At 55.7% G+C, this 12,285-nt stretch overlaps 4 protein-coding genes across 4 annotated transcripts; 2 read left to right on the top strand and 2 right to left on the bottom strand.

Moving 5' to 3' along the window:
* Nucleotides 1-848: 848 nt before the first annotated feature.
* GMORB2_3843 (histone deacetylase 1/2) lies at nucleotides 849-3,131 on the bottom strand (the record flags this gene model as incomplete). The annotated part of the gene is made up of 4 exons (XM_035465819.1): nucleotides 849-1,829; nucleotides 1,889-2,430; nucleotides 2,523-2,823; nucleotides 2,934-3,131. 4 exons carry the CDS (start codon nucleotides 3,129-3,131, stop codon nucleotides 849-851), a joined length of 2,022 nt encoding a protein of 673 aa, XP_035323656.1.
* Nucleotides 3,132-3,784: 653 nt separating this feature from the next.
* Nucleotides 3,785-4,976, top strand: GMORB2_3842 (26S proteasome regulatory subunit N11; the record flags this gene model as incomplete). The annotated part of the gene is made up of 3 exons (XM_035465818.1): nucleotides 3,785-3,853; nucleotides 3,957-4,210; nucleotides 4,298-4,976. 3 exons carry the CDS (start codon nucleotides 3,785-3,787, stop codon nucleotides 4,974-4,976), a joined length of 1,002 nt encoding a protein of 333 aa, XP_035323655.1.
* A 719-nt stretch (nucleotides 4,977-5,695) lies between these two features.
* Nucleotides 5,696-7,316, top strand: GMORB2_3841 (uncharacterized protein; the record flags this gene model as incomplete). Its single annotated transcript, XM_035465817.1, has 2 exons — nucleotides 5,696-5,703; nucleotides 6,143-7,316. 2 exons carry the CDS (start codon nucleotides 5,696-5,698, stop codon nucleotides 7,314-7,316), a joined length of 1,182 nt encoding a protein of 393 aa, XP_035323654.1.
* A 1,900-nt stretch (nucleotides 7,317-9,216) lies between these two features.
* Nucleotides 9,217-11,910, bottom strand: GMORB2_3840 (S TKc; the record flags this gene model as incomplete). The annotated part of the gene is made up of 4 exons (XM_035465816.1): nucleotides 9,217-10,294; nucleotides 10,408-10,652; nucleotides 11,158-11,672; nucleotides 11,871-11,910. The coding sequence occupies 4 exons, from the start codon at nucleotides 11,908-11,910 to the stop codon at nucleotides 9,217-9,219; spliced, it is 1,878 nt and encodes a 625-aa protein (XP_035323653.1).
* Nucleotides 11,911-12,285: the final 375 nt, after the last annotated feature.

The following is a 12,285-nucleotide window of genomic DNA, read 5'->3' as shown; positions in this document are numbered from 1 at the left end:
CTATTCTTCGGTGGTCGAGAAGTCCGGAAACGTAGGGACTTGGTGGTGGGAGGACGAAGGAGGGGAGGGGAAGAAGAGATGGAATTTCTCTCTTGTGTCGTAATCACTCTCTCGAGGTGAGCATCAGCGTCAGGATGATGCAGATTCAAGTAGTGAGTGATCGTATATTGGGGCCCGAGATGACCGGCTAGCTAGTTGAGAGGGACAAGAGAGAGAAAAAAGGAAGCTGGACAGTCGAAAAAAAAAAAAAAAAAAGTTCATGATGAGCCCCGCATCGATGGGTCACGGTTTACCGACAGCCTTGCAGGGTCAAGCAAATTCTTAGTGGGGCCTGCGCTGGTGGGGGACGAGCTGTTGTTCGGTCGGGGGCGTCTCATTATTGTTACATTGCAACGGGTAATTGACATATGAATAACTCGGTAGTGATACTGCCATTATTACTCCAACTCTATTCATATCCGTGCTTGCTCGTACATCGAGCCACATCACCTCAGACAAGACATGATAGAAGAGGAAATACTTTGGATAATAAACATTCAACTGTATATGCTACCTCGCATCAGAATAAGAGAAACTCATCTTTGCATAAAAGCGTTGCTCCCTGGTCCACCCACTCTACCCACACTCCACCTCCTCCACCTCCAGTGGTTTGATATAGTAGAAAACGCCCGTAAGAAAACGCCCTGAGCCTCCCTTCGGTACAAAGCCGTCGAGTTATGAGATTGGAAAAGCAGAAGGAAATAAAAAAGGATATAATGATACACATGCTGCCCCCCTCCCCGAGGACAAGGGGTGTGTGTATGGTAGTATGACAGGTTTGGGCGAGTGACTCGCACGCCGTAGGTCGCTCAGGTTGACGTCTTCTCTGCCTCACGCTTGCCCTCCTCGGGCTTGGCGGGGCCATCGTCCTTTTCCGTATCAACGTCCATGGCCTCGGGCTCCGACTCCTTGGGCTTCTCCGTGGATTCTTCCTCTGAAGGCTTGGGGGGTGACTTCTCCTTGCCGTCCTCCTTGGGCGCCTCCTCCTCCTCCTCCTCCTCCTCCTTTTCTTTGGCGGCGGCGGCGGCGGCGGCGGCGGCAGTGGAGGTAGAGTCGTCTGGCTTTCCCGTAGTCTTGTCCTCCTCTGCTGCCTTGTACTCAGCGGTGGCAGTAGTCGTAGTGGCGGCGGCTACGGGAGCGGCCTCGGGCTCTCCGTCCTCCTTCTTGATGGCCATGCTGTCTTCGGCCGGCTCGACGTCGGGCATGCCCACATCTTCCTTCTCGGCGGGAGCCTCTCCAGACTTCCCGTCCTTCTTCTCATCGTCCTTCTTCTCTTCCGTCTCCTTCTCGGCCGAACCAAGGTCCTCGATAGTATCGTCCGGGTCCTGCGCGTTCTCCTCTGCGGCGGCGGCGGCGGCGGCGGCGGCCTCGGGTGGGTTGGATCGCGCGCGCTTCTCACTGCCAGTCTCGACGGGCTCCAGGTGCGAGTCGTTGAACTCTCGCTTGTTGCTTCTGTCGCCCCGGCCCGTGACGCCGTTTGTCCTGGCGAGGTCCTCGTCTCCCGCGGGCTCGAACTCCGTGTTGTTCTCGACGTGCTTCTCAAACTGCCGCTCCGACATGCGCACGTCCTTGTTCTCGTCCTCGTCCAGATCATCGAGCTCGGCCTCCTCCTCGTCCGTCATGCCGCCAAACGGCTTCCGGGGCACGTCCTGCATCTGCACCGACGGAGCCGGGCCGGTCTGGCGGAGGTTGTCGATGACGGCCGCCGTGATCTTGTTGAGGTACTCGCGGCTGTTGGAGTTTTCCATGTTGGACGATCGCACGTTGAGTTCGAAATCGGGGGCGTAATACTGCTCTCTGGGTCAGCCCGGTTTCTGGAAATGTTGCGTCTCCGGCAATCTCAGCCTACCTCGTAGTACTCATTGTACGGCAAGGTACGGTCCATTTCCTGGCCGACGAGGACGCCGGTCTCAAAGGCCCAGGTTCGCGCGACATTGCGCATGGTGTAGCCGCCACCGCCGAGGACAAGTGTAGGCAGTCCGAAGCTCTTGACGTAGTTGACGCAGTTGGCGTGTCCGTCCATGCTCAGGTTGAAGCATCCGAGCCTGTCACCAGACAGGCTGTCGCCACCGCACTGCAGGACCACGGCCTCGGGCTGGAAGTACCGCATAACGTTCTCGATGACGGGCTCGAAGACTGACTTGTACGCATCGTCCGTGATGCCGTCGCGGAGGGGGTAGTTGACGGCGTAGTGCTTCCCCTGGCCGATTCCGATGTCGCGCAGTTCTCCCGTGCCGGGGAAGTACTCGCCGTACTTGTGGAAAGAGACCGTCATGACGCGGTCAGTGGTGTAAAAGGCCTCTTCGACACCGTCGCCGTGGTGGACGTCGATGTCGACGTATAGAACGCGCTTCTTGAATCGGAGCAATTCGATGATGCCGAGGACAATATCTGGAAGTGGTCTGTTAACATCTGTGGCCAGAAACACACAGAGAAACCTTTTTTTTCTTTCTTCTCTTCCCCCCCCTCTGAGCGGTGCTTACCATTCACGTAGCAGAAGCCACTGGCTTCCGACTTCTTGGCATGATGGAGTCCTCCGGCCCAGTTGATCGCAATGTCGCACTTTTGCCGGTTCAGGCGAGCGGCACCCTCCATACTGCCGCCGGCGCTGATGCCGCAAAATTCAAAGAGACCATCGAATACGGGGCAATCATCTCCCACGTTGTACTTGCCCTGCTCACGCATGTAGCTGTCCATGTTGTCGGGAGTGACCTTTTGAAGGAAATCGATGTAGTCGTCCGTGTGAAACTGGGTCATTTCGCCTCTGGTGGCTGGCTTTGCTCGCTGTCGTTGAGATCAGGGTCAGCCTCAGCGACTCATCCATCGTCTTGCTCCCGGGACGGGGCGGGGGAAGCTGTGTGCGCGCGCGCGCGCGACGAGACGATGCTACCTACGTAAATCTCCATCTTCTGGTATAGATCGTATTGCATGATCAAGCTATGCGCCAACCTGATACGATGAGGCTTCATCGGGTGACCAGTGACATAGGCGTAGTTACCAATGTCCGAGTCGTAAAAGTAGGCCACCTTCTTGGGCGTCGAGGACCCGTTGAGGACGGACGAGCCCAGCTGGGCCATGGTGCTGTCGCCCATTGTACAGAATGGATTCCAGCAGGTGTAAACAAGGGGTGGTCGGTGATGGTGAGAGAAGAAAGATGAGGATGGGAAGAGTCGAGAGAGAACGTATGTAAGCAAAAGAAAGCTGCCCCAGACCTTTGCGTAGACAGGCTTTCGGGTGTGACGAGAGACAAAGAAAAGTCAAGAAGATGTGGCAGAGGCGTGGCGGGACGAGGCAGCTGGATGGGGGACAGGAAGCCTGCCAGAGAACGGTCGGCTCTCTCTCTTACAGCAAAAGCTTCGGAATAATGTCGCAGCGGCAAGGCTGAGCTTTACAGTCCATACGGGATTGACGGTAGATAGTCTTGTACTCCGTAGCTTATGACTGGATAGCGTCCGACTCCAACCCCACCATACCGGCGAGGCTGGCGCTTGGCGTCTTCCACGGTACGCACACGTGACTTTGATGACTAATCGTACAATTAGAGCTCTGTGCTCGCTCAAGGCTGCAGTACTGTCGTCAGTCCAACACCAAGCTTGTTCGTCATCCCGCCGCCTGCCGTGCAGCTCATATCCACCGCGTTACCACATCGACATTGCTGCTGCGGTAGTCTGCCTCGAACCGCGCATACATACTCCCCGACTCACAGACTAGAGAGCCCGAAAATTTCCCAGCACATACGTACATCATGGATCGCTTCAGGCACTTGCTTGGAGGTGCGGGCATGGGCGGTCTCGGTGGCCCTGCACCTGGTCAGGTAAAGCTGCTTCCTACCCTTCTACGCCACAAGATACCGGGTTGCACACGATACACGACTGTCGAGCAAGGGGATTCATGGCTAACTGAACGGATGTTATCAGGACAACTCCAACCTGATCGATAATTCCGAAACGGTGTACATCTCCTCCCTTGCGCTGCTGAAGATGCTCCGCCACGGCCGCGCTGGTGTTCCTATGGAAGTCATGGGCCTCATGCTTGGAGAGTTCGTGGATGACTTCACCGTCAAGGTCATGGATGTTTTTGCCATGCCCCAGAGCGGTACCGGCGTCAGCGTCGAAGCAGTCGACCCTGTTTTCCAGACCAAGATGATGGACATGCTGCGGCAAACAGGAAGGTGAGCCGAGAATGGAACAGTAGCCGACGCGAGAAAGGGTGGAGGACCAGAAGGACCCTATGGCTAATGCTGTACGCGTAAATCAAGGCCCGAGTCCGTGGTGGGCTGGTACCACTCGCATCCCGGTTTCGGCTGCTGGCTGTCTTCTGTCGATATCAACACTCAGCAGTCGTTCGAGCAGCTCACGCCCCGCGCCGTCGCCGTCGTGATCGACCCCATCCAGTCGGTCAAGGGCAAGGTGGTGATCGATGCGTTCCGCCTCATCAACCCCCAGCTTCTGATGATGGGGCAGGAGCCCCGCCAGAGCACGAGCAACGTGGGCCACCTGAACAAGCCGTCGATCCAGGCGTTGATCCACGGCCTCAACCGACACTACTACTCGATCGGCATCAACTACCGCAAAACGGCGCTCGAGGAGAACATGCTCATGAACCTGCACAAGCACGTGTGGACCGAGGCGCTAGAGATGGACGACTTCCGCGCCGAGGGCTGCAAGAACAAGGACCGCCTCAAGCAGCTCGTCAGCCTGGCCGACGGCTACGAGAAGCGGGTCAAGGAGGAGACGGAGCTGACTAAGGACCAGCTCAAGACCCGCTACGTCGGCAAGCTCGACCCCAAGAAGCATCTCGAGGACCTTGGTCGGGAGCTCATCGAGGACAACATTGTCTCGGTCTCGCGGCAGATGATTGACAAGGAGGCGACGGTACCAAAGAAGGACGAACAGGCGGCTAATGGCGACCAGATGGACACGGAAGAGGAGCTATGAAGAAGGTACCGAACCAGCATGACAGCACAAACGAATCCGTTACCTGACCCAAACCCACGAGAACTAGAAAAAAAAAAAAGAAGAAGAAAGAAAAAAAAAGAAATCTTTCAGTAGTACAGGCAGATGTTGATGATGACTTTGTACCAGTACCGGCGTTGAGGCTTGGCAATCGCACACAGTTTGGGCGATTAGAGGCCTGATGATACGAAACCATTGCATTGGGATCATTCTTCTTCTTCAACTCACATCTCCCTGCTGTCTCAACCTGTGCCTCGTCCCATCTTTCCCTCTATGCTTGCCGGTGCTGATCATGATACCGAATGAAGGGTGTTCAACCTTTTCCGTTTTACCGTGCAAACAGAACAGCCGTCTGTGGCCCTTTGTCCATGATGAGAACGTGATGACAGCGACGGAACAGCGCGCGTTGGTCCTCTGCCCATAAGAGGAACGAGACAATGACAAGGACGGTGACGATGATCAGAACGACGTCCCCATCTTGTCACATGTCAACTCGCTCTTTCCTTTGACCTGAAATAGTCTGTCCATCCTTTCAGGGACATGGAACAAGTCATGGATAGCAGAGAAGGAAGAAGGCTCGTCACATCTCTGATTCGAACATATATCGGTCTTTCTCATGGAAGAGAGCCCCTGAGAGAGTCCCTGACTCTGTGGGTGAGTAGGAACAGCGTCGCCGTTCTCTATTTCCACACAGAGAAGACATGGCCTTGTCAAGAGCAGACAAGCCACATGGGCTATGCCTCAGACAAGACGATACGTGTCAAAGAAACAAAACCAAAAAAAACAACAACAACAACAACGGAGACAAGGGCGAGGAACACACGGACGAGGCCATGGAGCATGGACATCGCAATGTCCTGACCATGGAGAAGGACGGTCCCTATCAAGTTATAAGTAAATGCCTTCCCGCTCGCTTCGATCCCGCTCTTTGCTCATCACGCATCGCGCTCAATCAGTCTACCGTATTGCACACATAACACATACTCGCATCACTCTTTCCAGGCATACACACACACACACACACACACGCACACATGCGCACACACATACATCTGACGCATACCGTATTTCTTCTTTTCGTGAGTTCCTCTTACACGCGGAAATATCTCCCTTCTCTGTGCCGAAAACCGTCGGGTCATGCACGGCAGGATGGGTTTCCGCCGCTTCGTCTCTAACCTCGTCCATGCTAGGGAGTCCGAGCCCCAGCTCCGAAAGAGCACCAAGACCGACAGGATCAGGAACTTCCTCCTCAGGAAGAGGCAGGACGTGCCCGAGAAGCTCACCAGCCGGTCCCAGCCCGACCTCGGCCTCGGTCAGCCCATCCACCCCTTCGCCGGAAGGATCGCCGAGGTCCCCACCGCTCCTGCTGACGCCGTCTTCAGCGTTACCGCCGCCCGTCCCGAAGTCTACAGCCCTACCGTCGCCGGCGCTGTCGCCGGCCCCGCCCAGCGTCAGCCTGTGCTCGGCCCGGGGCTCCCTGCCGTCGTCGACACCGACGATGCTATAATCGGTCGCGTCAACTGCCAACTCTACCCGGGCCCGACCCTCGACACGGTATCGGCCGTGACAGAGATGTACCGGCACGTGCCTCACGCATTCACGGGACCCGTGGCCATCTTCCTGTACGGCCACGTGGGTCGAATACCCAGACGGGTGACAGTCTCGTTCCCGTGGTGGTACAGGGATATTGCCCGCCACTGGGCAGTCCGCAGAGGTATGCGCTGCGTCTCGGACGATCCCGACCTGTTTGTTCTCGTCGGCGGCGTCGACAGGGTCCGCACTGTCCAGTTCACGTACACGGACCTGAACGTTGACGACTACAGCCTCAGGCAGGGGCACGCTACCGCTCGGGTCATGTGCCTGGCGGTCCTGGCCGACGAGCTCGCGCAGGAGTATGTGGCCGGCCTGGCCGCGATGCCCTGGCCCGAGCAGCGTGGGCTGGCCGACGATGTGCGCTGGGTCCTCGGCCGGATGGCCGGGCGAGGCATGCGCTTCGACTCTGCCACGTCGAGGAACATCCGGACCCGGGCCTTCTGGATGCCCTTTATGCTCTCGTTCCCGGACGTGGCAGCGCTGTTCCGCGACGCCGGCATCGCGGTGCCCGAGACTGCTCGGCCCGAGGACCGCAACACGGGCATCCCCAGCCTCGTTCCTCTCAGCCCCAGTCGGTCCGCATCGCAGAGGTCGACCCGGAGCGCCGCGGTCCGCAGCGACAGGACTGACCGGCCGGCGAGGTCATCCAGGGCGAACCGCAGATCTGAGCTCGCCGTCAGGGCACCCGCGTCCCGGCCCCCAACGTTCAATATCTCCACCAACTTTTAACATTGTCAAGTTGGATCTCAAGAACGGAGAATTCACTGGGCTGGTCTCGGTCATTCTTCAAGGCCACGGCTTCATATCTCTGTTACTTCCACTTTTCTCCTGTCTTCTCTTTTTTTTTTTTTTTTACATTGTGGGCGTTTAGGTTGAGTGGCTAGATCTGCATAGGCGGTTTGTGGTAGAGAATTGAAGAGTAATGTACTATTCAAGAATAAAGTGAAACGTGTGGATAATATAGAAGAGAAGGCTATAGAATAAAGCGATATCTGCATGTCGACCCCAGAGTTCGTTTTTCCTCTTCAAAGGGGGGCAGAGAACATTACAAGCTGAGAGCCATGTCCCGACTCTCCATCTAGGTAATATCATCGATACCTATTAGACGTTCGACCTCGAAACCATGTACGGTGTAGTAGACCAAGGGGAATCAGTCGCTCACGAGCCGTGACACACACACACACACACAACAGCGGGGAGAAGTCCGACAGAGAAGGCTGGAGGACGCGTGGATGCGACGATGCGCACATGCCGTGACGGGTGACGTTCTCGGGGAGCGGGATGACCTTGATTCTGGGGATGATTGAAGTCGGCCATGGGGATGATTTGATTGATTGAATAATTCATGCTAGTATTGAAAATTGCTGCGTGGGGAAGAATACATCACAGGTTCTTGATTACTACTGAACTGCTCCGTATACTAATCGTCATTACCAATCTTTTTTCTCCTTGACATTTCATCAACAAAAGGCGACTCTACTTGGCTGTAGTGTTATCTATTCACCCTGTATAATATAATATAATATAATATATATATATATATTATATATATATTATGTGTGTGTGTGTGTGTGTGTGTGTGTGTGTGTATACGTATAATATTATAATAGAAAATACTATTAATAACCTTCTTAGTCCCTCGTGCCGTGTGCCCCCATCCCCTCCATGTTAAGCAGTCTCCACCAATAGGACCTCAAAAGTCGTCTAGCGCCGGTCTAGACGAGATGTCAAGAACATGTAGAGTAGATCATTATTAACATTATTTACAGTATCAATCTCTACGTCGATACTGATGCCCGTCGCCGTCGCCGTCGCCGTCGCCGCAGACGGGCAACTTTACAAGAATGCAGTCCCGAGAGCGGCGCAATAGTCGGCGCCGGGAAAGCGCAGCATAGCGGGGGGCACCTCGTCCGTCAATTTTCTCGCGACTCCTACAGATCTGTACTCACAACCACTATCATTACATGATGATCAAACATTCGCAGAAGGAGTGCAAACCATCGTTTCAAATTTTTTACAGATGGAAAAAAAAAGAAGAAGAAAAAAAAAGACTTCACAAATCGTCAACAGTCTGAAGCAGGAGAGAAGAGAGGAGAGGAATAACCGAGAATAGTAGCTCTCACTGCATCTTCTTCGTGAGAGCAATGTAATACATGTTATGGTAGAGCCATGAAAGATTTGGAAAAAAAAAGAAAAGGACAATCGCAAGGAATATAACAAAAGAATAGAAGAGGACGATGGAGACTTGAACAAAAAAAAAAAAAAAGACCAGCCCGCGCGTATTCCATTACCAACGAAAGCCCATTGCCAAAAAAAAAAGAATTTCAAAAGATAAAAAAAAAAGTGTTTACCCTTTGCGCCGATTGGTATAACCATTTATAACTTGTACTTGTACTCGTAACCTGGGACCTTGTCTTTATCCCCATCTCATCATTATCCCGACCTTCTCCGTTCTGTCCTCATCACCAAACTACCCCCTCCCGCATATCCAGCAGCGCTCTGTGTATTCATCCTTGCTGTGAGGGCGGGAAGCTGAAGAGGCAGGGTGGAGAGAATGAGCAGAGGGAAGATGGCATGCGCCATCTCCGCCGGACAAGGCTGGCTCGCATCCACCAACCCGACGAGGCCACTACGCCCCGATGGGAACCTTCTTGTTCCGCTTTCCGAGGAGGGTGGCATTGTCAAGGTTGAGCTCAAAAGGCCCCTTTCGACGATTCTTATCGCGGACCTGCTGGCGCGCCGCGTTGGCCACCGTAGCCGAATGCTGGCCGTATCCGCGCTGCTGGTCGGAGGCCCTCTCCCTCTCACGACCCCTATGCTGCTGGTCGCCGATGTTGGCATCACGCATGCTCTGCTCCAGGCCCTGAGTTCCCGACTGCTGTTTGCCGGCAGCGGCGCTCTGCGGGTCGACCTCCATGACGTCGTCGTCTTCTCCCCCGTCCTCGTCTTCCTCGTTGAGGGCGTTGAGGAACTTGTCGACGCCCGTCTTGGTGCCCGTCTGCTGGCGTCTCTTGGCCTCCTCTTCCTGGCGGTGGACGGCGTAGCCGACGTCGAACACCTCGCGCAGGTTGACGGCGCCGGGGGAGCGGAAGTCGTAACGCTTGCCGGCGTCCTCGAACTTGGTCGAGTCGAAGGCGCGCAGGGGCTTCTCGGGCTGCAGCGCCGCCGCGGCGGCTTGCTGCCGGGCCGCGTCCTCGGGCTCGACGCCCTTGACCCAGGGGTGGGCGAGGAACTCCCTGATGGTGAAGCGCTTCTCCGGGTCGACGGTGAGGAGGTGGGCGATCAGGTCCTTGGCCGACTTGGAGATGTCGTCCCACCAGGGGGAGAGGAAAGTGTAGGACCCCCTGGCCACCTTTTCGGTGAGCACCTCGATGCTCTCGTCGTAGAAGGGGGGGAATCCGCAGAGGAGGGTGTAGAGGACGCAGCCGAGGGCCCACATGTCGACCGACTTGGAGTAGCGCTCGTCCTTGACGATCTCGGGGGCTGTGTAACCGACCGTGCCGCAGGGCGTCATGGTCTGGTTGTCCCAGACGATCTTGGACAGACCGAAGTCGGCAATCTTGATCTGGCCGATACCGCCGGCGCCCTTCCCGGGGATGAACTCTCCCTCATCTACCTTGTCCTCATCCCCAGGCTGCTTGGGCTTGGGTACCTTGGCCTGCACCACGGGGATGGGGTTGAAGAGGATATTCTCAGGCTTGATGTCTCTGCGAAGCAAGTCTGTCAGTCACTTCCAGTTCGCCATATGCGGTGCACGATACGCCTGAGAGGACGTGTCCTCGTGTCTCTGCAATGCACGACAGCCCCGGGGGTGACGTACCGATGCACGATTCCCTTCTCTTCATGCAGGTATTCGAGTGCCTCTGCCACCTGAACGATGACGTGTCGAGACAGCTCCTCGCTGAAGTAGGTGAGATGGACAATCTGGTGGAAGAGCTCTCCGCCGATAGCCAGCTCGAGGACGATGTAGTAGTACTGCTTCGACTCGGAAAATTCAATGAGTTTGACAATGTTGGGGTGGTCGAGCTGCCTCATGATCTGAACCTCTTTCAGGATGTTTGATCGCTGCGAAGCACATTTCAGAAATTAGCATACAACTGTCTCTATGATATCACTCCCTTGGGGCGGATATGACGGAAAGAAAGGGAAAGGGGGGGGTATTTCGGAGCCATGTTGTCTCGTTTCTTCTTCTTTTTTTTTTTCCCGTTCTGTGGTGGGATGTGCATTCAAGAGGGTTTTGGAGTCTTGGGGTTTCGTGTTGTCGCACCTCGGCAGCTTTGGGAACCTTTTTGAATTCCGGATGTAGATGGTTGTTTCCCTAATAACCGGTGTTGGCTTCCGGTTCTCATACGCTTTTCCTTCTCCCTCTTCAAGCGACGCAAAAGCCAAGTACACGAGGTGGGGAGGTAAAGAGGTATATCATGGTGGATACGGAGATGATGCTCAGAGAGAGGACAGACGTGTAGAAGGGTGAGGAGAGGGGAGAGGAAAGAAAAAGAGAAGTTGAGGAGGACGAATATCAAGGTGAAAACCAAAAGAAATGATGCGCTCGGCCTCGCCTTTCACTCACCTGCATACTGTTCATCTCGTACTTGCGAACGACCTTGATGGCGACATTGCCGTAGTCGCCGCGGGTATCCCTCGCGCGGTAGACATTGCTGAAGGCGCCGTCGCCCATCTTTTCGGTGAGCTCCCATCGTTCCAAGCCCGGGTAGCGGGGAAATCTGCTCTTGCTCGCGTTCTCCTCGGCAACGAGCCTGGCGAGGTTAGCCTCGTCGGCGGCGGCGGCGGCGGCGGCGGCGGCGGCCTTGCTGCTGGCCACCTTCTGGGCTAGGTCGGCATGGTGGGCGGCGATGTTACCGGCTTGGGCTACGCGGTTCTGTGCGTCGCCGGGGGCTTCGGAGAAGGCTTCGTGGGCCTGGCCGTGGCCGGCAGCGGCAGGGGCGGCAGCGGCAGGAGCAGAGGCGGAGGGGGCGAGGACGGGTTCGCTCGGCACTCCCCTGTCGACATTTGGTTGAGGAAGTGATTGCTCGTCCTTTCTCGGAGACGACGACGATTCTTCGTTGAAATTACGAGCTTGCTTGCCTGCGCCCGTTTTTCTCGTCGTCAGTCAGCAGGTAGGGGAGAGGGAGGGTTACGTATGGTGGGAGAAGAGCCAGGCGTGCGTCGTCGTCAAGAGCGACCTGCCGGAGCTCTGACCGGGGAAAGGGGAGAAGAGGGGTAAGGCCGAGCAGGGCAAGCGACATGAGACAAGGCGGGAAAGAAGAGAGCAGAAGGGCATACCGTGGCGGATGAAATTCTTGAGCTGTTGTATGGTCGACATGTCTGCCCAAGGGACGCCTCCGACGGGCGGGCTCGAAGGGGGCACGAAGGGGGCACGAAGAGTGAGGGGAGGGAGAGACGGACGAGAGGGTGCAGTCGGGCGTTGGTTGGTTGGAGTGTGGGGATGACAAACGGAGAATGGACAGGCAAGAAAAGACGGAGGGGAAGAGAGGGTACGAATCCGGCTCTTCTGATGGATGGAGCAGTGGAAAATCCTCTTCTTTTCTTACGACTTCTATCTCTGTGGACCCTGGAATCCGAAAAAGAAGGAGAGAAAAAGTCCCAAAGTGAAGGGGGGGGGGAAAAGGACGCGGCAATATGGCGTCAGGGCCCTTATGACGATGCGGGGTCGAAGAGGGATCAGAGGTGGTGGAAA

Source organism: Geosmithia morbida (assembly GCF_012550715.1).
Source record: "Geosmithia morbida isolate 1262 chromosome Unknown scaffold_2, whole genome shotgun sequence".
NCBI classification, from domain to species: Eukaryota; Fungi; Ascomycota; class Sordariomycetes; order Hypocreales; family Bionectriaceae; genus Geosmithia; species Geosmithia morbida.
Note: the sequence above shows the minus strand (reverse complement) of the source record. Positions and strands in the feature narration are given on the sequence as shown.